General features: G+C 41.1%; 3 protein-coding genes across 3 annotated transcripts; 2 read left to right on the top strand and 1 right to left on the bottom strand.

The window, feature by feature from the left end:
• Positions 1-4,045: 4,045 nt before the first annotated feature.
• LOC134217802 (uncharacterized) lies at positions 4,046-4,453 on the top strand. The gene has a single exon (XM_062696619.1). It carries the CDS (start codon positions 4,081-4,083, stop codon positions 4,432-4,434), a length of 354 nt encoding a protein of 117 aa, XP_062552603.1. The 5' UTR covers positions 4,046-4,080; the 3' UTR covers positions 4,435-4,453.
• Positions 4,454-6,040: 1,587 nt separating this feature from the next.
• Positions 6,041-14,057, top strand: LOC134213472 (adult cuticle protein 1-like). The gene is made up of 2 exons (XM_062692553.1): positions 6,041-6,199; positions 13,576-14,057. The coding sequence occupies exons 1-2, from the start codon at positions 6,194-6,196 to the stop codon at positions 13,879-13,881; spliced, it is 312 nt and encodes a 103-aa protein (XP_062548537.1). The 5' UTR covers positions 6,041-6,193; the 3' UTR covers positions 13,882-14,057.
• LOC134213471 (uncharacterized) lies at positions 14,011-14,628 on the bottom strand. The gene is made up of 2 exons (XM_062692552.1): positions 14,528-14,628; positions 14,011-14,468 (listed from the first exon to the last, which is right to left on the bottom strand). Exons 1-2 carry the CDS (start codon positions 14,534-14,536, stop codon positions 14,106-14,108), a joined length of 372 nt encoding a protein of 123 aa, XP_062548536.1. The 5' UTR covers positions 14,537-14,628; the 3' UTR covers positions 14,011-14,105.
• Positions 14,629-22,218: the final 7,590 nt, after the last annotated feature.

The raw sequence follows: 22,218 nt of genomic DNA, 5'->3' as shown, positions 1-22,218 counted from the left end.
TCTTTCCGGATGACCAGCCCGACTGGTATCATGCTCGCAATCACGCAGGCTGCATCGTGTGATTGGCAGATATCACTCTGAGACACATCAAGTGGTAAGTGCTCTCCAGCTTCCGCAGGTAACTGGTTTCCCCCAGAGCTCTCGACCAGGACGGGCCGCCGTACCTAAGAATAGATACGGCAACGCCTGCCAGTAGCCTACGTCTACTGGCACACACCTTGGAACTGTTGGACATCATCCTCGATAATGCCACAGCAGCAACCGAAGCCCTCTTACACGCATAGTCGACATGGCTGGCGAAGGTCAACTTGCCGTCTATTACGACCCTAAGGAGCTTCAAACTCCGCTTTGATGCGATCGAGACTCCACCCACGTGAATCACTGCTTGTCGCGACCTGCGGTTGTTGACGATAACCAGCTCCGTCTTCTGTTGAGCGAGCTCCAGACCTCTAGCGCCCATCAAATCCTCCACCGTGCTGATCGCGTATGCTGCGGTCTGTTCTATCTCGGGAATTGACTGCCCGTAGACCTTCAAGGTTACGTCATCGGTGAAGCCGACGATCTTAACATCAGGAGAGAACTTTAGCTTCAAAAGCCCGTCATACATAAGGTTCCAAAATACCGGGCCCAGTATTGAACCTTGCGAAACTACTGCGGTAATAAATACGTTTCTCTAACCGGCATCGGTCTATTATACGATACGGTTCTGGAAATAGCTTTCCGAAACCCGATACAGGTCCACCGGCAGGCTAAGCCGAAGTAACGAAAGCGCGATGGCATCCCAGCTTGCGCTGTTGAATGCGTTCTTCACATTAAATGTATCTAACGCACAGCATCGAATACCTCGTCTTTTTTTTATGGATCGCTATTTCCGCTATTTCTTTACCACCCAGTTAATAGCGTCCAACGTGGACTTACCCTTGCGAAAACCGAACTGATTGCTTGACAGGCCGTTCGTACCCTCTGATTACGGGGTCAGCCTGTTAAGGATGATCATCTCTAGCAACTTGCCCGTCGTGTCTATAAGACAGATTGGTCTATGCGCCGATGAGTCGCACGGCGGCTTCCCGGCCTTCGGCAACAACACCAGTTTCTTGCTTTTCCATCTTTCGGGGAATCTACACTCATGTAGGCATCCCTGCATAGCTGAACATGTTCGGGTTCACTATGATTGCTGCCTTGAGAGCGCTGTTCGGAACTCCATCAGGCCCTGGAGATTTGTTCGTTACCAGGGATTTGACCACCGCGAGTAACTCTTCGTTTGTCACCGGAGCCACCATTTTTCTTCCTAAGCAATGGAGGGGGAATCTGCTCAACAGACATCCTGGGTTGGACATCCAGGAAGTGCGAGGTTAGGGACCACCTCCAACAGCAAACGAGGGAGGCAGGACTACGTCCCCGACCCGCTAAACCGTTTCCATTGCCGCCAAGCCCATAGTCCCTTCGGTACAACCAGAAAGTAATGCTTCAAATGGGGGCCAGTGCACAACGCACCCTCGAGGTTGGCTGCGTGTCCTTGCAGCACCGAACATCGTGATTCGCTTTTTTGCCCGAGTTCGCGAATCTTTGGGCCTCAATCTAGGTAGACCTCGACTCCAAAGATTTCACGGGTTTGCACTTGGCCGTCTCGACCGCCTTCTCCAGCTTGGCGTCCAACATCGACTTTCGTAGTTTCAGCAAGCTCTTTTTGAGGTTCTTGCTGATACTATGCTTCGATGATGCAAAGTCGATTATGGCGTCCAGCTGTTCCGTCGCCACCTCGAAGGCCGAAAGCCCATCGCGTTTGCGTTTCATCGCCCTCACAAGTCAAGGGCCGTCTATAACCTCTACCGGCGTAGCCGGGGAGAAGCTGCCGACTATTGCCTCTGTCCTCCTAGGCGGAGACCTGAACAACCCACCTCTTGCGAAGGGGTTGTCGCCTACACTACTACCACTAATTGAAGGATTAATTTGGTTTTCCATTTTGGTCCCACGAGTTGCTCGGGAAAAGAGGTCCACCACGCCAGAGCTCAGCATGACGCGGTAAGGGACAATTACTGTGGACGGGGGCCTAGGTACCCCACAGGCTCTGTTAGAGGCTCATCACCCCCCTGGCCATGCATCCCCTCGGCACGGGTCGCTTAACGCCTTGGGATTAGGGGTTAGGGACGATGGTCCCCTTGGTCACACCTACTCACTCTAGCTGATGTCAGAAGGACAACAGTGCCCAGGCTACACTACCGGCAAAGTACAAAACCCTTAGCTGGCGATCGATTGTCATCGGAAGACCCGTGGAAGCGTGAGATTGGAACTTGTGAAGACCAGAACTGTGTAGGTCGCTCCTTCCCAGATGTCAACTCACCATTTCACAGCCCTATGTGTGTGTGTCTGTGTGCACCCACGTACTAAAATGTAGCAAAGTGTCACACAAGTTGCATTCGACGCAGAATTCTGTTCAATTGTTTCCAATTGAAAATTGTCTAGATCGGACTATGGGCTTGGAGGTTATGACCAAAATACTATTTTTTATTTGCACAAGGAAGGCACCATCACTGCTAGGTGGATTAATCTGGGTTTTTTGTTTGGGATGAACCACTGCGTCCATTTCATTGAACTTTTGTAGTATACCCGTGTCATTTGTTTATGCATGTCTTTTTGCTCCATTTCTATTGAGAAGAACTGAAGAAGTCGTTTTTTATTCAGATATTTCTTAAACATAATGTGAGGCCTCATTAGATTGAGGTACCGCCTTATGTCCTTCGAGAAATGGCTTAAACCAACTTTTAAAGGCGCGCCCCTCAATCAGTTTCGGCTTCAACAATAAGTGGGATAATACTGATTTTGACCATGCGGTACTGAAGCCCTAGCAGCACACATGTTCTGTATTGGTTACTGCGATTCATATGTGACCAGATTCAGTCACAATCAAGTTGTGGCAACCATTTTTGTCGAGCTTGTGCTGCTCGGGAGTTTGAACATATTTTTGCTTCTTCTTATTTTATCCCAGCTTCTTATGAGTTCCTAATTAGTTTTTGTACAAAGATCTGATTTCATTGCGTTTGGCATTTCAGAATCTCACTTTTACACAGAGCTCTAATCAGTCATAGGGTTCAGCAGATCCACCAAATTCGTATCCGTATTATCGTATTTCTTAATTAATCAGCGCTCTGGAACTTGAAGATTCATGTCGTCGGTTTCGAAACTAGTCTAAGATTGAGTTACGTTTTCATAATTTACTCCATTGACTCCACCCAAAAGGTGCAAAAGATGGGTCATCTAAAAGCAAATTATAGTCGGTCCACACTCTTCCGACCATCACTCATGAGTATTAACAAGAATAGTAAGAACTTTCCACAAAATAAATTATCCACAAGAAATCATTATATTGAGCAATACAAAAATGCAAAAAATGTAAAAAAATGCAAAGTTTTACAGCATGATGCAAATACACTTATCTGGACGATTTACTTCATCGGTTAGGATAATGTAAGCTGAATTCATTGATATATGCACTAGGATGAAAATATGGACTTCCGACTGTCAACCTGCCACATTCAGTGGCATCGACGATTCTCTTCTGGCACCCCGCTGATACATTTTTCATGCTGTGGAGAAAATTACTGGTGGCAGCAGTATGGTTTAAAAACGCATAGATAAAAATGATCAGATACCTTCGCATGGATCTAAACAATTTAAAACTGCATCAATACTTGTGGTTATTGTATAACCTCATACGTCCCCCTCTTTTAAATTACAATAATATTTCAGGAAAATTACCAAAAATTGTGAAGCAGTGTTTAACAACTCCGAAGAGTTTTTTGATCTTACTTATTTTAATATTTATTTTTTTTATCTCCACCAGCCGTAACCTCATTTGTACCGGCTTTAATAAATTTTCAAATTACCAAGATAGGATCAATGTTTCACGACCCTCTCACTTTAAAAAGTTCTTGTGTGACCACTAGCTTCATCAGCCATCCATGACGGACAAAGTGCTTCCCGTATGGAATCAAATTGTATAAAACGTATCACCCAAACCATATATTGACACAGTTCCTCTTTAATTGTTAGAACCAATCCGTCCAATAGTATTTTATCAAAATGAAGGCTTTTGTTGCACTATTCATCGCCTCGCTTGCCGTCGCTGCTCAAGGATCATATCTTCCTGCTCTCAGTACGGCGGTCGTAGCGGACACTGGCGCTGTTTGGCCCTACTCAACCGCTTGGAGTTCGCTGAATGGAGGATGGAACACCTGGAATGGTCTTCACCAGCAAGCATCGATCGCCTATCCATATGCGCAGAGCTGGTCACCGGCATATGGAGTGTATGGACACAAAACGCTGATTCAGGCTAATTTGGGCAACCAGGGCGCCTATTCGTGGGGCCTTCCATGGGGATCCTATGGTGTTGGATACGCAGGAAAATATGGTTGGGGCAAAAAGGGGCTGTACTAAACTAGGATTGATGATGAAATAAAATGAATGCTTTGATGTTTCGATTTTACAATTTTAATTCTTATTTCTGCGACCAACCTAAAATGACTCAACTGGGGAAACTCCCGGAACAAATATGTAACATATTTTAGCCATTGTAGTCTGCCTTAGCGCAACCGACCCAGCAATAAGTAACACACTTCTGACAACTTTTCCACCTACGCGTATTGCATTGTTAGATTTCAGAAGCACGATTATATAGTGTAGTAGAACGTGTGTACACAGTGAGGGAGAGAAACTGTAGGTTGCAACCCTTATCTAGAACGTTCCGTTAGCGAACATGTGGCGACCTGACGCTGCTGTTACAAAATTGGAGCAAAACATCCGCATTTATTGCTGCAGTCGGGAATTGGAAGGTGGGTCCTTCCAAGGGGTATGTATTTCCAACGAGTTTGTAAGAATGCTCGTCTGTGGCGTCTAGAGTGAAAGGGGTGTGCAAATGTGGGATTGCTTGTTGAAAGCTTTAGGACCCCTTATTAACATCATCACTCATATCCAAATTCCAGATTAGATTTATGCGTGCAAAATCAGAAAAATTTATAATAAATCTCCTTACACATGATTTTTAATAATAAATTGACCGATAATGATTTGATTGATGATATGAGTGTTTTACTGCTGTGAGAAGTTGAATGCATTTTGCTATGATATGGAAATGCTAATATTGTATAATTTTCCAAACTAAGGCTTACATACATTTTCATGATAGAATTGAAGACGAAAGCAAAGAATTGATAGGTTCCACCAGAATACGGCAGGCGTGAAAAATTTTGTTATGGAAGTGGATGTAAAGCAAGGGAAGGGAAATTTTAGTGACGATAAAGTCGAACGACCATTCTTCGGCCAATCATCCGTTGTGAAGAGGAGAGGAAGAGTACCAGGCGTGGAAACTGATCTCTCTTCACTTACAAATTTGCAATGAAGCTGGTTACTGCTCGGTTACTTTGTCATAAGTTAGGGTTACCATGTACTTCTAATATGAAATATAGAAAACAGTTTCATCAAAATGCTTTTAGGATGCAGGCTAAATTCCAGAAGCATAATGCCAAATTGAAATAGTGGTAATACATAGAACGTTCATCTACTAAATCGAATATTAAATACGTGTCAATACTTTCGCATAGACTTAATCCTGATTATTTTCCAACTTTTATTCTCAGTTTATTATTTAATGAAAATGTCCATCCATATCATTAAGAAGTGGAGGCAGAGACAACCATATCAACAGCTGTTCGGTGATAACTGCTCGACAGCAAATCCTGATCGCTGCTATCGCAATATGCTAGGCTGCACCGGTTTTTGATCCGCACCGTAAATGCGCGCGTGAAAATTCTAATTGCTATTTACATTTCATTATCACTGGCGGTGGTGGCAGTTTAGGTATGATTCATATGCGTAAGTGATTTGCATCAACCCTGGGTGGGCGGGCTGTCCGAGGTGGAACGGTGATCTGATTGTCGGCTGCATATAGGAGGTTGGGCGGACAGGGGGATCTGAACCAGTAGTGTAGGCATAGCTACAAAGTATACTATCTATTGGCAAGAACCGCTGTTTTCTACTGGCTCGGATAAGGAAAAGAAATGGACCAGGTTCTGGTTCTAGACGTAGTTCCTGGATTTGTGTATAAAAAGGTGGAGTCGGTTCGGTGCATGTGTCACAGTTAGTTGGTGTGTTCAGTTGTTTGCAAGGAAGCCAAATATCACCGCAAGAAGAACCAAAAATGAAAGTGAGTTGACATATTTTTTGTCACTGTGAATAGTGCAAAAAAAAAATGAACTGTAACCAAATGTGATGGACTTTTCATGATTAGTGGAGTGCTAAATGATCGACGTTTTGCCAAACCGCACCAAGCGGCTTTTAGACTGATTTGTGATATTTTTTCGTACCTACAAGAAAAGCCGGAACGGAATTTCATATCAATGAATTATTGGCAGTGGCTGATTTTCTACTCGCCGCTACCACATCCAGGCGCTATAGTATATGCGTAAAATAGCCAGCAGGAGTTATCCGCCAGAAATTTGTATGGCGAAAGACATCTAATGCGGGTTTTCTCAAAATTAGGAACTTTTCATGAAAAACTATTTGGTACCGGTTATGTAGAAAGGTGTCCGCTACTACGTCTACCAAATATTTTTTCGATTAAGGTGCTTAATTTTGAGAAATCGAACCTTAGATGCCTTTGCCATACTGATTTCAGAAAGTTAACTTCTAGTGTTCCGCTGTAAGCACGCTCAAAGCAGGCGATTCATTCATGGGGTTGATAGGTATCCTATTCGATTTGCGATCAATGAATCGCCTGCTTTGAGCGTGCTTACAGCGGCACACTAGGAGTTAACTTTCTGAAATCAGTATGGCGAAAGGCATCTAAGGTTCGGTTTCTCAAAATTAAGCACCTTAATCGAAAAAATATTTGGTAGGCGTAGTAGCGGACACCATTCTTCATAACCGGCACCAAATAGTTTTTCATGAAAAGTTCCTAATTTTGAGAAAACCCGCGTTAGATGTCTTTCGCCATACAAATTTCTGGCGGTTAACTCTTGCTGGCTATTTGCGCATATACGATAGCGCCTGGATGTGGAAGCGGCGGGTAGAAAATCAGCCACTGCCAATAATTTATTAAAATTGCTAAGCAAAAACTAGGACAGAAAATGGTTGATTATTTATTTAGCGCTTGGTGCGATATAGCAAAACCGAATAATCTTCGACAAACAAAGATTTTTATTATTTGCACGGTTGCAAGTAGAGTTGTAATATTGATTTTACCAGAAAAAATCGTTGGTGAAAGTTCTTAAGTGGCAGATCGGAGGCCGTTCAAAAATGACGTCCATAGTTTCAGGGGGGAAGGGGTCCAAGATTTTGTGACATTGCATCCCCTAGTATAAAAAAATCGTGACAGAGAGAGGGGACGGAAGGGTCTAAAAATCTGCACGTCATTTTTCAATCACCCTCAGTTTTTGTAATTGAAATAACGATGATTAAATTTTCAATCAACGTTTCGCTTCGTATATGGAAGCTTTTTCAGAGATTGAACCATTATTTCGTCCTATATGATTTTTGAATCTGTTGATCGACAAGTTGTCTATAGCGCTCAATCATTTCGAGCAGTAAACAATAATTGATAAGAAAATTATTTAAAGCATTTTAGTGAACTGTCTTCATCTATCATAAGACGAGTTAGTACTATTCTATTAAATTTTACCACTTGATTGTAATTTCCCAGATACGTATACCGACTTCAATAGTTCGGACGTTTTCAATGTCTCGTACTTGACTCGAGAAGTTAAAATCAAGTGATGTAATTTAATAGGATAATACTAATTCGTCTTATGACAAACAATAAACTATAGTCTTATGACAGGTGAAACTCTATGTTAAATGAAACATAATCTATGCTCGTGTTTTGTGACAATAGTTCTAATATTCAGAATGTAATGCATTCTGTTTGAAGTCTTTATGCTCAATATATTAAGTATTTTTATTTTTTTTTTATTCTGTCTTATGGAATCAAAAATGGGGTCTAATGCTTTACACATTATCCAAGCGATAACACTGTCGGGGTTGTAAAAAAGAGAATTGATTACAGCAATGCAAATATAAACCAGAGCGTTAATGAATAAAGCTTCCAATGAATGATTAAATTTGTTATGATTAAATCATTCAACTCTATGATTAAAGATTATGATTAATGATTTATTCATCTTTGACAGTGATTAATGATTATGATTACCGATTAAATTAATTTTTGACAATGATTAACGATTATGATTAATGAATAAACATTTGGAGTATGATTAACGATTACCGATCGTGATTAAATGTCGACACAATATGCGTATGATTAATGATTAATGATAATGAATAATCAAATTAAATGATTTGCATTGTGGTCAATAGTCAAGTAACCTTTCTACCAAACTGTGTTATTAAAAGGTATAAAAATGTTATGATTATGATTAAAGATTAATGAACAAAAGCGATGTATGCAATGATTAAAATTAATGAATAATGAATAAACTCAAAACAATCATGAATAAGATTAGTGATTAATGATTAAATGTGAAAATCTATGATTAACGATTAGTGATTAATGATTGAATCGTATTTTTTGTATGATTATGATTAATGAATAATGATTAAATAACCCATTATTCATTAATCATGATTAAATCTATGATTAATCACTAATGCTCTGATATAAACCCGTTTGAATATATCAGCCAGAAAAAGTCAAAATATATCAATAAAAAGAGACTGTAAATATAAATCCGCGATTATCGCAACATCATTTAAGGGAAACGCGATTTCCGCGATTGAAAAAGCAAATTTGCGATAAATCCGTGATAATCGCGAAATCCGTGAGTGTTGTAACAGCCATGCACTATCCGACATCCGACATGCACTAACTAATTTAAAGTGACCAGATTTTTCTTGGGTCAATCCGGGACACCTTATGCATTATTTACCGTTTATACTCAAATCCCGAACATATTCCGAACCCTCGCTTACAAATGGCTATTTTAACTTTATTCGTGTATTTTTTTCCACAGGATATTGAATTCGTTTGTAATCTTGATTCTCCATACGTAAAACTGATGGAAATTTCAGTTAAGGTGCGTTTTAACGTTGGCGTTCGAAATATGTTCGGGATTTGAGTCAAAATGGTACGAAAGCGTATCAAACCGTTTCTCAAGTGTTTTTTTTTCTTCTATTATTTCTACTACAATTATTTTTGAAATAAGAAATATTTTATATTCTTGATTCAACCTTTTTCTTGAGAGGTACACCAAAAAACAAATCTTACAATTATTGTATAAAGCCTTGGCATATACAAATTTGCAGGGTTTTAATACAAGAAACGAAAGATTTTTATACAGATACTGTATTGAAATAATACAAAATTGTAAGATTTTAATACAAGGATTGTATCAAAATTGTATTTATTTTTCTATATATATAAAAATGAGTTTGCTTTTCCTTTGAGGCATTATAACTCACGAACGGATGGACCGATTTGCAATATTTCCCCACTAATCGATTCGTCTTGAGGTCAGCTGTGTTTGTATATATGAAAAGATAAAACATTTTGCTGGGAAAGTTGAACAAATGTAAAAACACTACGATTCCATGAGCTCTGAAGAAAACCATCAAGCTCGAACTGAAATCGATCTAGAGTGCGACGCTGTAATCGACTAAACGATTGACAGTTAAGTCAAAAGAAAACAACTCGAGCAAGATCAGGCAGGTTCGACTAGTCTATATATATATTTGTATATAATATATACAAATGAGTTGGCCTTTCCTCTGAGGCTCACGAACGCATGGACCGATTCGCCAGATTTTCTCACCAATAGATTCATCTTGCGATCCGCTGTGTTTATATATAAGTTAGAGTTTTTTAAAGTTGTGAAAATTAGTTGATGAGTTGTGATGAAATCCAAAACAATCGAGTTAATATTGATCTAGAGTGCGGCGCTGCTAACGATCTTACATTTACATTTACCCACGAAAAGCAACTGGTACTAGCCTGTAGGGTTTGATCGGCATAGTCTATATAATAAAAATGAGTTGAGATTTCCTTCCTGACGATTTAACTCGCGAACAGGTTGACCGATTTGCAAGATTTTCCCCCTAATCGATTCGTTTTGGGATCCGCAAGGTTTGTATATACAAAAAAATGGTGAATTTAACGGGGAAACGTAAAAAAATCATTAGAATACAATTTTGGGTCAGCTGTTTAGGAAACATAAAAAAACGGCCGGGGAGACGAGCCAGCCTCGGGCTGAAAGTCTCTTTAATAAGGACAAAAAAAAAACGTCCGGGAATTGATATAGAGTGCGGTGCTATAAATAGTTTATTGTGACATTTGTCCCGGGCAAGGCTGGGTTTCTTTCGCTAGTACCAAATAATTATACAGTTTCTGTAAGGTTCTCATGTAGAACTGTATTAAAATCTGCCATTCGCTGGTTGGGTGTATGTTTTCGAACTTCAACATTCATTGAGGTACCCCCTATTTTAACGCAAAATATGGATATTCAAAATGTTGACCGAAGTCTTCGTTATTCTGTGAAGCTTTGCATTACAAATTAAGTTTATACATCTGGCTTCCTATAAGACTTTGATTACTTTTTGAGGCTTCCGCGCTTCGTAAATGGAACCTTTCGAGCCACTTGAAGGTAGGCTTCAGAACCTCTTAAAAGGAACCTTCGAAGCTTCTTTAAAGAAGAATTCCTATCCTCTCTAAGGGAGGCTAACGAGCCTCTTGAAAAGAAACTTTCGATCCTTTTGAAATGAAGCTTTCCAGCCTCTCGAAAGGACGCATCCCAGCCTTTCGAAAGAAAGCTTCCAAGCATCTTAAATGGAGGCTTCCCAGCCACTTTGAAGAAAGCTTCGCAGTCTCTTGAAAAGGGGATTACCAGCCTCTTGAAAGAAGGGTTTTCAGTGTCTTGAGAGGAGGCTTCCCAGCATCTCGAAAGGAGGCTGCCCAGTCGCTAGGAAGGAGGTTTTCCAGCCTCTTGAAAGAAGGCTTCCCAGGTTCACGAAAGGAGGCTTTCCAGTCTCTTGAAAGAAGGCTTCCAAGCTTCTTGAAAGCATGCTTCCAAGCCCTTTGAGATGATACTCCCCAACTGCTTGAAAGGATGCTTCCCAGACTCTTGAAAGGAGGCTTCTGTCCTTTTGAAAGGAATCTTCCGATCTTCTTGAAGGGAGGCTTCAGGTCCTCTTAAAAGGAACCTTAGAAGTCTATTTAAAGAAAAATTCCTGTACTCTAGAAGGGAGGCTTCCTAGCCTTTTGATAGGAGGCTTCCCAGTTTCTTGAAAAGAGGCTTTCCAATCTCTTGAAAGAAGGCTTCCAAGCCTCTTGAAAGGAGGCATCCGAGCCTTTTGAGAGGAGGCTTCTCAGCCACTTGAAAGAAGGCTTCGCAGGCTCTTGAAAGGAGGATTCCCAGCCTTTTGAAAGAAGGCTTCTCAGCCTCTTGAGAGGAGGCTTCCCAGTATCTCGAAAGGAGGCTTCCCAGTCGCTAGAAAGGAGGTTTCTCAGACTCTTGAAAGAAGGCTTCCCAGCTTCTTTAGAGGTTACCCAGCATCTTGAAAGGAGGCTTTCCAGCTTCTCGAAAGGAGGCTTTCCAGTCTCTTGATAGAATGCTTCCAAGCCTCTTGAAATGAAGCTTACGAGCCTTTTTTGACTGGAGGCTTCCGAGCTTCTTGAAAGCATGCTTCCGAGCTCTTTCAGAGGAGGCTTCCCAGCTGCTTGAAAGAATGTTTCTCAGACTCTTTAAAGGAGGCTTCCGCGCTTCGTGAAATGAACCTTCCCAGCTTTCTTAAAGGATGCTTCAGAGCCTCTAAAAAGAAACCCTTGAAGCCTTCGAAGAAGAATTCCTATCCTCTCGAAAGGAGGCTTCCCAGCCGCTTGAAAGAAGGCTTTGCAGCCTCTTGAAAGGAGGCTTCCCACCCGCTTAAAAGGATGCTTCTCAGATTCGTAAAAAGAAGGCTATAGAGCTTCATGAAAGGAGGCTTCCAAGCCTCTTGTAAGAAGGCTTCCCAGCCTCTTAAGAGCGGACTTTTCTGCCTTTTAATAAAAGGTTTACCAGCCGCGTGAAAGGAGACATCTCAGACTCTCGTATTAGCCTCATGATATGCTAATGCAGAAAACCTCGCAGTTAATAACTGTGGAAGTCCTTAATTAACACTAAGATGCGAGGCGGCAATGTCCCAGTGAGGGATGTAATACCAAAGAAAAAGAAGAAGAAGAAGTGGACAGGATTAAATAGGTTTTGATGGCGATCATGCATATTATGTACAACAAAATATTTTGGAATATGAAATTACACATCTATTAAAACCGAATCAATAAGTTTTTGTTGGAATTAGAATACATCCGCCATAACGCATTCTGAGCCAAGGTACCCTCTGGGGTTGGCAAAGGTAATCCCACCCGGGCAGAAGCCACGAACAGAATTACAAAACTTGATATGGACATGATCGATATAAGAGATGTAAGAACAGGAAACAATATTGAAAATTTGTACCGAAACATCATTTAAATATCCAAATGAGCTATGGATAAGAACAAGTTAATAGCACATAATATTGATCACTTCTTACAAATAACTAAACTTGATCCCCACATTATAATGCAGTGCAAAATATTGATATTGCCGTCTGATTTTATCTCTTATATCAATCATATCCATATCTCATTTTGTCATTATATCAAGATTTGATATTATTGAGCTATTTTCATGTACCCCAGGTTGAAAATCGCTGTTCTAGATCTAAAGGCCGAGCTTTTAGCAGTGCGGGTCTTCTGAATGTATTGTGTGATATGTTGTGGAATCTCTTCACTTGTTTAATTTAATGTTTAAGAAACATTCATCACTGGTTTAATGCGTATTGTTAGCTGTCTGTTGTCTTATGTAAGTGTTCAGTCTGACCCACCAGTGGTTGAAGACGGTGAAATTGTCTTTAGAAAGATTCTCTGGAATTTCATTTTTTTCAGATTCCTGACCTCACATAGATCCTTCCGATTCAGATCTTTATCACGAACTAGTCTTTTTAGAACTTATTCAGATATTTCTGATTCCGCATATCACACACTTCATAAATACTCCCATATTTTTTGGAGCCCCCAGATTATTCAAATGCTTCATATTCCTTCATAATGACTGGATGTTTAATACTTATGGAAATTGTATAGATTATCCAAATTATTATCGTACTCGAACTGAGTTGGTCAGATATTCCTCCCGCATGAAGAATGCCGGTATGATGGCCAGAATCTTCGGTTGAAAGAACGTCAGGACACGATCGGCAGCTCGACATAAAATAGGATTAATGATCTTAAGAAGGCAGTTTGCTGGCTTTCTGGTGGATTGAAAAGCGAGTTGCTTTTTGAAATTCAAAAATTCAAAAATTCAAAAATGCCGAGAACAGTGCAAAAAGATCAGTAATAAGAATAAGACGAAAAATGTCCATCGTGTCATAAGACGAAGCATGATAAACATAAGTATCATGTCTCCTTACGGCCGAAGAATTATACAAATTTATATAATCCCACTAAAGTAATTTACTACAACTAACGTTTTCTCTTCTTCCGCTCTTCCACAGGTCGCTGCCCTGTTTGTAGTGCTTGCTCTGGCTCTGACGGCAGAAGCTCAGCCCGTGTGGCCATGGGCCCCGTGGCCCGCTGCTGCTGGTTGGCCAGCCGCATGGCCAGTCGCTGCCGCCCCCTGGGGTTGGCCGCTCGCTGCACCGGCTGCAGCCCCGGTCGTAGCCGTTGATGCCCCAGCCGCTCCGGAACCGGCTGCCACCTCGGTCACCGCCACCCGGGGAGCTGTTCACGTTGCCCCCCTGCCTGGTCACGCCGTCAACCAGCAGCAGCTCAATTTGGCTCCAGCACCAGGAACTGCCTAGAACTGTCGACCCTCACATACGCCACCAAATGAAACTCAGAAGTCAATCGCTGTACCCGAAGTCAATTTGTTTTGTTTTTCCACATCCTATCTACATCTATTTCTTTTCTGAACTATCAACGCTTAAGCATCAATGAATAAACTCGTTTTTATTTCTCTATAAAAGAATAGAAATAATCAGTCTTACTTACTTAGTCAACTATAACCAGAGAAAATCCAACTGCACTATCGAGGATTAACCGACAGAAACCTTTTCAGCATTGTCGGAGCCACGTACCGGTCCGTGAAGTAACCCTGTCCATCGACGTGCACATTCGGAGTGATCCACGAATCCTCTTCCACTGGGATGTAATTGATCACAGAGTTTGGCGGAGCTTGATAATTCATAAAGTTCGGTTTCTCCAGAGTGTGAACGCTCAAGTCTTGGGAAAGATCACCCAAATATGCATCGCTGTTCATGGAAAAGCAGGAATCATCTCCACCGTGATTTAAATCCTCTGGCAACTGTGGATGTGTTTCTAGTGGCGTATAGTAATGACAGTCTGCAATAGCTATCGCTACTACGAAAATTATCCATACTGGTTGTGACTAGAAGAAAAAAAAATTAGAACGGTTTCTATTGCTACTTAACAGAAGGCAGTATTTACTTTCATCATGATGTCAGCCGCTTTTTCCTACTAAATCATAAGCGCGTGGCTTACCGCACCTTACACCAATGCTATCTGATAGACTCTGAAGTCTCACAACGGTCAGTAAGCGCTTTTTATTTTTTCCACCGGAAAATACACACATTACAAGATGATTTTGTTTTGGAAGGTCAATCAAACCGTAAGCAGCGAATCGAATCAAATCGGTCAGTAGATGTTGCTACTGCTCTACCATCAGCTTCATATGTGTTATGGGCTATTTGATCTTGTTTGGCAATGTAAGCAAGGTAATGGTTTTCAAATAGGTTTTTGATATTGACTAGTCGCGAGTTTGGTAAACGCTAAGGAGGTTCTATATCTTTGATAATTTAGTTAGATGAAAATGGAGTTGGAGATTTATTAACCCTTTTGTCACCGACAAAAAAAAACACCCTTACGTTACCGGGTACCCACGGACTTAAAATGATCATAAGAGTTTTTGATCGATTATTACGATTTTGATTGCTACGGATTCAGGAACCTACCCGCTATTTGATACATACAAGATTATTTGCGTCATGACTGATGAACTTCGTTTGAAATAAAAAGAATATAACTTAACTACGTTACAGGACCATCTTATGATTTAATCCCGGAACTGTTACTCCGCAAACAGGTTCCCGTGGGGACTTAAGTGACTACAAACTCATTCTGAAGAAAACCTGGCAATATGGGTATCAAAATTCATGAAATTGTTTCAGAAGCATGATCTGATTCGTTTCAGAGACATGTTTTTTTCCACAAGAACGAAACAGATTTTCATGGAACCTGAATTTTCTAGATTCAATATTCTAAAACCACAAGTGTTCTTTAGCTCAATGCGGGCTCGTTCTTACTCGATATTAAAGATATCGAGTAAGAGAGGTAGAATTTACCGACTATTTTAATAATTTTTTCTGGTCTATCGTTTCGATGGCAAACCTTCCTGAAGGCCCATCAGCTTATAAAAGCATGCTTCCGGAACCGTTTCAAACATGTTGATACTCATCCAGTTTTCCACGAGCGATAACGGCTGCGAACTAGCCTCTGGATAGTTTCAAATTTGATGTTCATGGAGGTTAATCGCCCCCACTACTCTGAGCATTCTGAATAATGTGGTAAATTAGAAGCTGTGGATGCAATAGATCCACACTTTCTAATTTGCTGCATTGCTCAGGTTCCTCCTTCTCACTTCTTTCTTCTTCCTTTTTCTTTTTTCTTTTTTACTCCGGCTTCTTCCTTCTCCCTTTAAACTTCTCTCTTCTCACTTCTCGCATCTCACTTCTCACTATCCACTTCTCACTTCTTACTACAGTTATATCACGATTTTATTATCCCCTTGGTGAATGTTGGGGTGATAAAATATGGAGTGTGACAAAATCGTATTTTTTCTTATTTTCATTTTTTTATCCATTTCACAAATTTGAATCGAGAACTGCAAATGTAAAATGCATGAACGGTAGGGTAACTGTACCTTTAGTGGAGGTAGCGGGGTTTTTATAAGATTTATCATAATTATACACTGAACGATGGTTTCAATTGATGCGTCGTGCTTAAGACTAAGGCCGGAATGGCCTGTGCAATAAATAAAAGTTTTCTCTATTCAGCTCGGTCCATGGCTGCAAGTGGTCAACCACACAGTCTTCTCCACCTGATCGGTCCACCTTGCTCGCTCTGAACCTCGCCTTCTTGTTCCCGTTAAATCGTTGTCGAAAACCATTTTCACTGGATTTTTGTCCGACATTCTGGCTACGTGCCCGGCCCACCGTAGTCTTCCGATTTTCGCGGGTTGAACGATGGATGGTTCTCCCAACAGCTGATGCAACTCGTGGTTCATTCGCCTCCTCCACCGCCATCTTTTTCAGCCCTTTCCTTTCGAAAACTCCCAGTGCGCGAGCATTGTCCAGGTCTCGTGTCCGTAGAGAACTAGCGTTTTGTAGATAGTCAGATTGGTACGGCGGCGGACGTACGATTTCCTGCCATGATGCGTCTCCGAATTTCTCTGCTGGTATCGTTATCGGCGGTCACTAATGAGCCCAAGTACACGAATTCTTCAACCACCTCGATTTCGTCGCCATCGATAGAGACTCGTGGTGGGTGGCTTACATTGAACTCTCTTGAGGCTCTTCAAATCATGTGCTTCGTCTTCGACGTGTTGATGACTAGTCCAATCCGTTTAGCTTCGCTTTTCAGTCTGATGTAGGCTTCCTCCATTTTTCAGATTTACGTACCATAATATCAATGTCGTCGGCGAAACCAAATAACTGAACGGATTTCGTGAAAATCGTACCACTCGTGTCAATCCCTGCCCTTCGTATTACTTTCTCCAACGCGAAGTTGAATATCAGGAAAGACCATCACCTTGCCGTAACTCACTACGGGTTTCGAAGGGACTCGAGAATGCCCCTGAAACTCGAACTAAGCACATCACCCGATCCATAGTCGCCTTGATCAACCGTATCAGTTTATCCGGAAATCCGTTTTCGTGCATTAGCTGCCATAGCTGGTCCCGATCGATTGTATCATATGCGGCTTTGAAGTCGATAAATAGATGATGTAGGAGCACGTTATATTCGCGGCATTTCTGCAATACACCTGATATGTGGTAGAGCGTTCACCCATAAATCCCACCTGGTACTGCCCCACGAACTCGCTTGCAATTGGCCCCACGAACGCGCTTGCAATTGGCTTGCAATTGGCATTAGTCAGCAGCACAACATTTGCTGCATTCTTCTTCTTAACTAACTGCTCACATTCACTGTCATACCAGTCGTTTCTCTGATCCGGGAGCACCATACCTAGTGCAGAGGTTGCGGTGCTTCCAATGGCGGATCGAATATCTCTCCAGTCATCTTCAAAAGCAACTGCACCTAGCTGCTCTTCCGTTGGGAGTGCCACTTCCAGCTGCTCCGCATAGTCTTGGGCTAGTCTGCAACGAGGTAGTGTGCGGATTCAATATTCGTATTGCTGTAAGTGCGTCCGTTCGTGATGTTGGAGGAGTATTTACCGTCGATTAGAACGTGGTCGATTTGGTTTTCCGTTACTTGATTAGGTGATTTCCATGTGGCCTTGTGGATATTCTTACGGAGGAATAAAGTGCTTCGTACTACCATTCCGCAGGAGGCTGCAAAGTTTATGCATCGTTGGCCGTTGTCGTTCGATAAGCAGACTATCCGACTGTGCGTAGAACGCTTCTTTCTCGTCGTCGGGACTCCCTTCGTGTGGGCTATGCACGTTGATGATGCTATAGTTGAAGAATCGGCCTTTTATCCTCAGCTTGCATATCCTTGCGTTGATTGGCTGCCACCCAATCACGCGTTGGCGCATCTTTCCCAGCGCTATGAAGCCGGTTCCCAGCTTGTTGGTGGTGCCACAGCTTTGGTAGCAGGTAGCCGTTCGATGCACGCTTTTCCACACTTTCTGTCATGTGTAGCAGATTTCCTGCAGCGTTACGACTTCAAAGTTGCAGGAATGTAATTCATCGTAGATTATCCTGTCGTAAGCAGCGAAGCCTAGCGACTTGCAGTTTCACGTCCCAAGCTTCCAATCGTAATCCTTTATTCGTCGTCGTTGCCGATTGTAACTATCCCTAGCAGCACACATGTTTGACATAGGTTAATGCAACTTAAATGTGACTTGATTTAGTCGCAATCAAGTTGCTGCAACCTTTTTTGTCCGACTTGTGCTGCTCGGGATGTCGTACGTAATGGTTGTTTTTAAAGGCGGCTTATTGGGCCTGCGCAAACCTCATGTCTCGTCGGAGGGCCGTCGTGTCAGGGCTGTTTAGCGTCCCACCTAACACCAGGACTTGGGCTTGTGCGCTTTGAGCGGCACACGGTCGCTTTGGCGGAGCCTACTTGCGGATACATGCAGCTTTTTATAGAGGTTTAACAGGGCCCACTGTCAAACCCCACCACATCCTAGGCAGGCGTTACAACTCGCAGATGGCTTGGGGAGGGATCGTCAAACCCTTGGACATAGTCCCTGCTGCCCGCAAAAGGAAAATGCCAAAGTTGTTTCTCATCAATTGCTTAACCCAGATCAATCCACCTAGCGTTGGTGGTGCCTTTCTCGCGTATTAAAAATAAGAAAAACACATAAGAGAGGTCGAAATAGCACTTTAGGGGGATAGATTTTACTTTTTCCATCAATTCATATGCATTTGCGGTCATTTGAATGCATTGCTGCAATCTATGAATTTTTTTTTTCGTTTTTGAAATTTTTTTTCCCTAGGGGTTCCCCCTTGGCAGAAAAACAATGTTTTTTCAATAACTTTGGAACGCAATGACCGATCGGGTCAATTTTCAATAGGAAACAACTAGACCGCAATCTGCGTCGACTGCAACTTGACAAGCAAATCGAATAAGGCTAAGTACCAAAAAGTGTGTCTCACATTTTTGTACACACACACACACACACACACACACACACACATACATACATACATACAGACATCACCTCAATTCGTCGAACTGAGTCGATTGGTAAATAACACTATGGGTCTCCGAGCCTTTTATCGAAAGTTCGGTTTTGGAGTGATCCTACAGCCTTTACGTATACTTGGTATACGAGAAAGGCAAAAAGCAAAAAGTGTTATGAAGCTTTATTTTGCCACCGAAAAGTGAATCATATAGCTGACCACGACTTATATAATGATAGTTATTTTACACTTGCTTGTAATGATTTAAGACGATTAGAAACGGTAGGGCAAATTTCATTTTTGAATTGATGCTTTTTCAGATTTTTAAACTAGTTTTTTTCATCTATGCGGAAACGACCCTGGGAGATTAGTCTTAGACATATAAAATAAAGGAGTGACGCAACATAATCTACATTGAATATTAACTTAAACTGAATTACGTAGGGAACACAAAAAACTAAGAAAGACAATGTGATAGGTAAATTAAACAAGTTAAAACAAAAAGACATCTTACGAAATATTAGACAAAATTAGAAGTAAACTAACTGTTTGACTATTGGAACTTGTAATACCAGACATCATTGCAATCGGTAAAAGACATAAAGATAGGTACAATTCTCCAAACTACTTCAAACCGCATCAAAACAAGGGAAGCTCTTAGATTAATATTTCGATTCATTATAACATAACTTATTCAAACACTATCAGAATAATATCCCCAATTTAACTGTTACTTGGAGGTGGCAATAGTATCACCCGTTGTGCCCGTATATATAGTATCACCCGTACTGCTATTAGATATTGAATGTCGGCTACGAGAAACTCTAAACACAATTTTATATTTAAATTCTATACAAATATAAAATTTTACTTCTCGGAAAACATTTCTTGTGCTTTCATCTCTTTTGCTTTTATTATTTGTTTGGTTAATTATTGACAGGTTGACGGTAAATAGACTGATGGGAAAAGGGAAATCTATACAAAAACACAAATTTCGATTCTACTAGCTCCTACAATACTCAAACAAATAGGAGTAGGGGAAACCGCCAAATATTAAACGACTATTTTTTTCGCTTATTGTTGAACTTCCATAAGAAATGCACGTGCGTTCAACAATAGACGAAGAAATTAGCCGTTCAACATTTGGCGAATTACTCTAATTCTCATGGAAACCGGGCACTATTTGCACGAGGTTCTTAAAAATGTCTAAATTTATGTTCATTCGAAAGCTTTCGGCGAGTATATTAAGGATCCGAGTTAAATTCTTCAGAAAGATAGACCCCTCGATAGTTATACACGAAATCACTTTTATGGACCTCTCGATTTTTGTCAATTCTTGACTCACCAAAACTGTCAAAACTCCAACATTTCTCAACCGATCTTAAAGATCAAGCATATCGTTGGAAAGAGGAAAAGTGTGTCTTCAAAATAGAGGCAGCGATATTGAATTTGGCCGCCATTCTGGATTTCTTTTTAAAAACTATTCTTCCGCTAGGTTTGCAACCACCGATTTTGAATATTAATACATCGATGGAAAGCTTAGCTTATATTGTGCATTGTGTCTAAAAATCTCAGGTGTATGTTATTCTTGCTTTTTGATTATCAATACCAAAATTCTTGAATTATTTAATACAATAACTTGAATATTCGAAAATCCGTGTAAAAAAACTTTTATGATTTCTCGACGAATCATGCAAAAATTTTGTATGGGATTTTTTTACACGGCCGTGTAAAAACAGAACCGGATGCAGCAAGTGCACAAGAGCAAAAAAAAAATTACGCAGAAAAGGCAATAAAAAGCAAATGTAGATATTTTTGCATGAGATGTATTCATCTCTTTAAAAGCATTCTTTGTCGTTCATAAATCTAAAAAGTATATGCTTCTTTTTTCAAAGGATGCACTCCTTTCTTTAATAATGCATTAGTCTGGCGTAATACAAGGGAGAATATGTATGCCCGAGCAGCACCAGTTAGCCAAAAGTAGTTGCAGCAACTTGATTGGGACTGAATCTGGTCACATATAAGTTGTAGTGTCACATGCGGAACATATGTGCTGCTAGGGTGGTTCCTATTCTCAATGTATGCATTATTCAGTTCAAGGAAAGGGAAGATATAATTCCTTCTTTCAAAGGATGCATTTTCTCGGCGAAGGCAAGGGAAGATTTTATTCATTTGTTCAATTAAGGCATTTGCTCGGCTTAAGGCAAAGGAGGATATGATCCCTTCTTTCAAAGGATGCATCTTCCCGACAGTTGCATCAGAGAAGATATGGTTCCATTTTTCAAAGGATACATTTGCCCGGCAGATGGCAAAATACGATATGCTTCCTTCTTCCAAATCAGACATTTGCTCGGTTTAATGCGAGGGAAGATATGATCCCTTCTTTCAGAGGATGGCAGAAGGTCCAGTAGAAGGCAAAATATGATATGGTTCCTTCTTTCAATTTAAGCATTTACTCGGTTAGAGGCAAAGGTAGATGAGATTCCTTCATTTAGAGGAAGCATTTGCTCGGCAAAATGTAAAAGACGATATAGTTCCTTTATTCAATTCATGCGTTTGCTCGGTTTAAGGCAAAAGAATATTTGATCCCTTCATTCAGAAAATGCAGTCGCCCGGTAGAAGTGGTGGAAGAAGAGAGGAAATGGTGGCTCCACTTCTGTACCCCGAATGCCATTACCCCGAAGGCCATCACCCCGAATGGGACAGTACCCTGGAAGCCATTGCTCCGAATGGGACACTAACCCGAGATCCATTACCCAGAAAGTCTTCTTCTTCTTCTTATTGGCATTACATCCCCACACTGGAATAGAGCCACCTCACACAGCTTAGTGTTCATTAAGCACTTCCACAGTTATTAACTGCGAGGTTTCTAAGCCAGGTTACCATTCTTGCATTCGTATATCATAAGGCTAACACGATTATACTTTTATGCCCAGGGAAGTCGAGACAATTTCCAATCCGAAAATTGCCTAGACCGGCACCGGGAATCGAACCCAGCCACCCTCAGCATGGTCTTCCTTTGTAGCCGCGCGTCTTACCGCACGGCTAAGGAGGGCCTCTTTTGGGTCTAATTAACTTAAATTATCTTTCTACGCCACTATTATCTGGAAAAGTTCTATCCTAAGAAATGGTGAAAGTGAGGAGATAACACCTTCTTTCTATCAACATAGGTGTACAGTGGAAATAATGCCTTCTTTAAATGAACGGTATCGGTTTATGGCAAACAGAGGAGCTAATGCCTACTTAAAATTAA

This window comes from Armigeres subalbatus, chromosome 2 (assembly GCF_024139115.2).
Source record: "Armigeres subalbatus isolate Guangzhou_Male chromosome 2, GZ_Asu_2, whole genome shotgun sequence".
NCBI classification, from domain to species: domain Eukaryota; kingdom Metazoa; phylum Arthropoda; class Insecta; order Diptera; family Culicidae; genus Armigeres; species Armigeres subalbatus.
This window is presented reverse-complemented; position numbering and strand designations above follow the sequence as displayed.

What these genes read in the sequence shown, in the direction of transcription:
- LOC134217802 (XM_062696619.1), top strand. Translation starts at nt 4,081, where the DNA reads ATGAAGGCTTTTGTTGCACTATTCATCGCCTCGCTTGCCGTCGCTGCT.